Source organism: Atta colombica, unplaced genomic scaffold (genome assembly GCF_001594045.1).
Source record: "Atta colombica isolate Treedump-2 unplaced genomic scaffold, Acol1.0 scaffold35, whole genome shotgun sequence".
In the NCBI taxonomy this organism is placed as follows: domain Eukaryota; kingdom Metazoa; phylum Arthropoda; class Insecta; order Hymenoptera; family Formicidae; genus Atta; species Atta colombica.
In genome coordinates, this window is record NW_017259459.1 from 731,854 (window position 1) to 733,027 (window position 1,174).

The window sequence follows — 1,174 nt, forward strand, 5'->3', positions numbered from 1 at the left end:
TTATTCTGTCCTTACATTTGTTTTACTTAACTAGATGATATATGAAGAAAGAAAAATACAAAGATAAATCAAAGTTTTTTCTGTTGCAAATCAAACTGTGTAAGGTTGTAATTATGCAATATGTTGATTTTGAGATCATCAGATATAAAGGAAATTTTATAACCAGGTCATCGGCGTGCGTGTAAAAAAAGTATTACACTTTTAATCTTGTTTCTTTCCGAGGTATATAATTTTTTTTATTGGTTCTGCATTTCAATTTAAGATAGTATCTGTTCTGAGATCTAACAAATTTGGCATAGGTCAGTGGAATATCAGTCAGAGGAATAATCACTTACCTGGGCGATTGAGGCAGTGCCTGGCCGGGCTCTGAGTGGCCGAGGAACTTCTACTGTGCTCAGAGGAATAATCGGCGGCATAATCGGACTCGATACCGAGATTTTTTAGTTGGCCCACGTCCTGCGATTGCACGCTACCAGCATCCTTGGATTTTTTCCGCTCCTTGCTCCTGCTGCGCGACCAGCGACTTTTCAGAGTCGCGAAAAAAGTATGAGTACGCTGGGCCACCGTGCCGTGATGCCGATGATGCCGATGAATAATGCTGGACTCGCCCGATCCATCACCTCGCCTCGACGGCGAGCTATTTGCAATTTCGCTGTCTCGGAGCTCCGTGGCGCTTTTCGAGAGCTGACGGCTCCCGTTCAAGTTCAGTCTGGATCTCTCTTGGGCGCTGGTGTTACCTGCAAGTCAAAATGTAATTTTCGATTAAGTTGCAGTACTGAATGCATGGAAAATTTTGCTGACATTGTCGCGACAAACTTTATTATGTGAACAATGAAAAGATTTGACAAAGAAAAGATTAAACAAAGTGTAAACAACTTTGATAACTTAGTAATTTTATGTAGTGTGCACGGATGTCTAAACAAACATTTCCCTTCTCATCGGAATGTATATGTAAATGAAATTGCATAACGATTATGAGACAATTTACATTTATTTTATTTGTTGCATCTGTGTTAATAAAATACATTTAATTAAACTTTATTTTAATCACTCGAAATGTTTAAAAAAATTTGTCTGCTGCATCTCCATAGAAAATATTTTCTATTTTATATTTTTTTATATTATTAAATTCTCTCTCTCTCTCTCTCTCTCTCTCTCTCTCTCTCTCTCTCTC

General features: G+C 38.1%; 1 protein-coding gene across 5 annotated transcripts in view; it reads right to left on the reverse strand.

Annotated features, from left to right (window-relative positions):
• Positions 1–1,174, reverse strand: part of LOC108690691 (multiple C2 and transmembrane domain-containing protein 1) — a 21,056-nt gene that overhangs the window by 17,709 nt on the left and 2,173 nt on the right. For all 5 annotated transcript variants that reach the window (XM_018198101.1, XM_018198103.1, XM_018198102.1 and 2 more), the window contains exon 2: positions 336–737. In XM_018198101.1, coding sequence (XP_018053590.1) covers positions 336–737 — 402 coding nt within the window. The remainder of the gene's footprint in view (positions 1–335; positions 738–1,174) is intronic.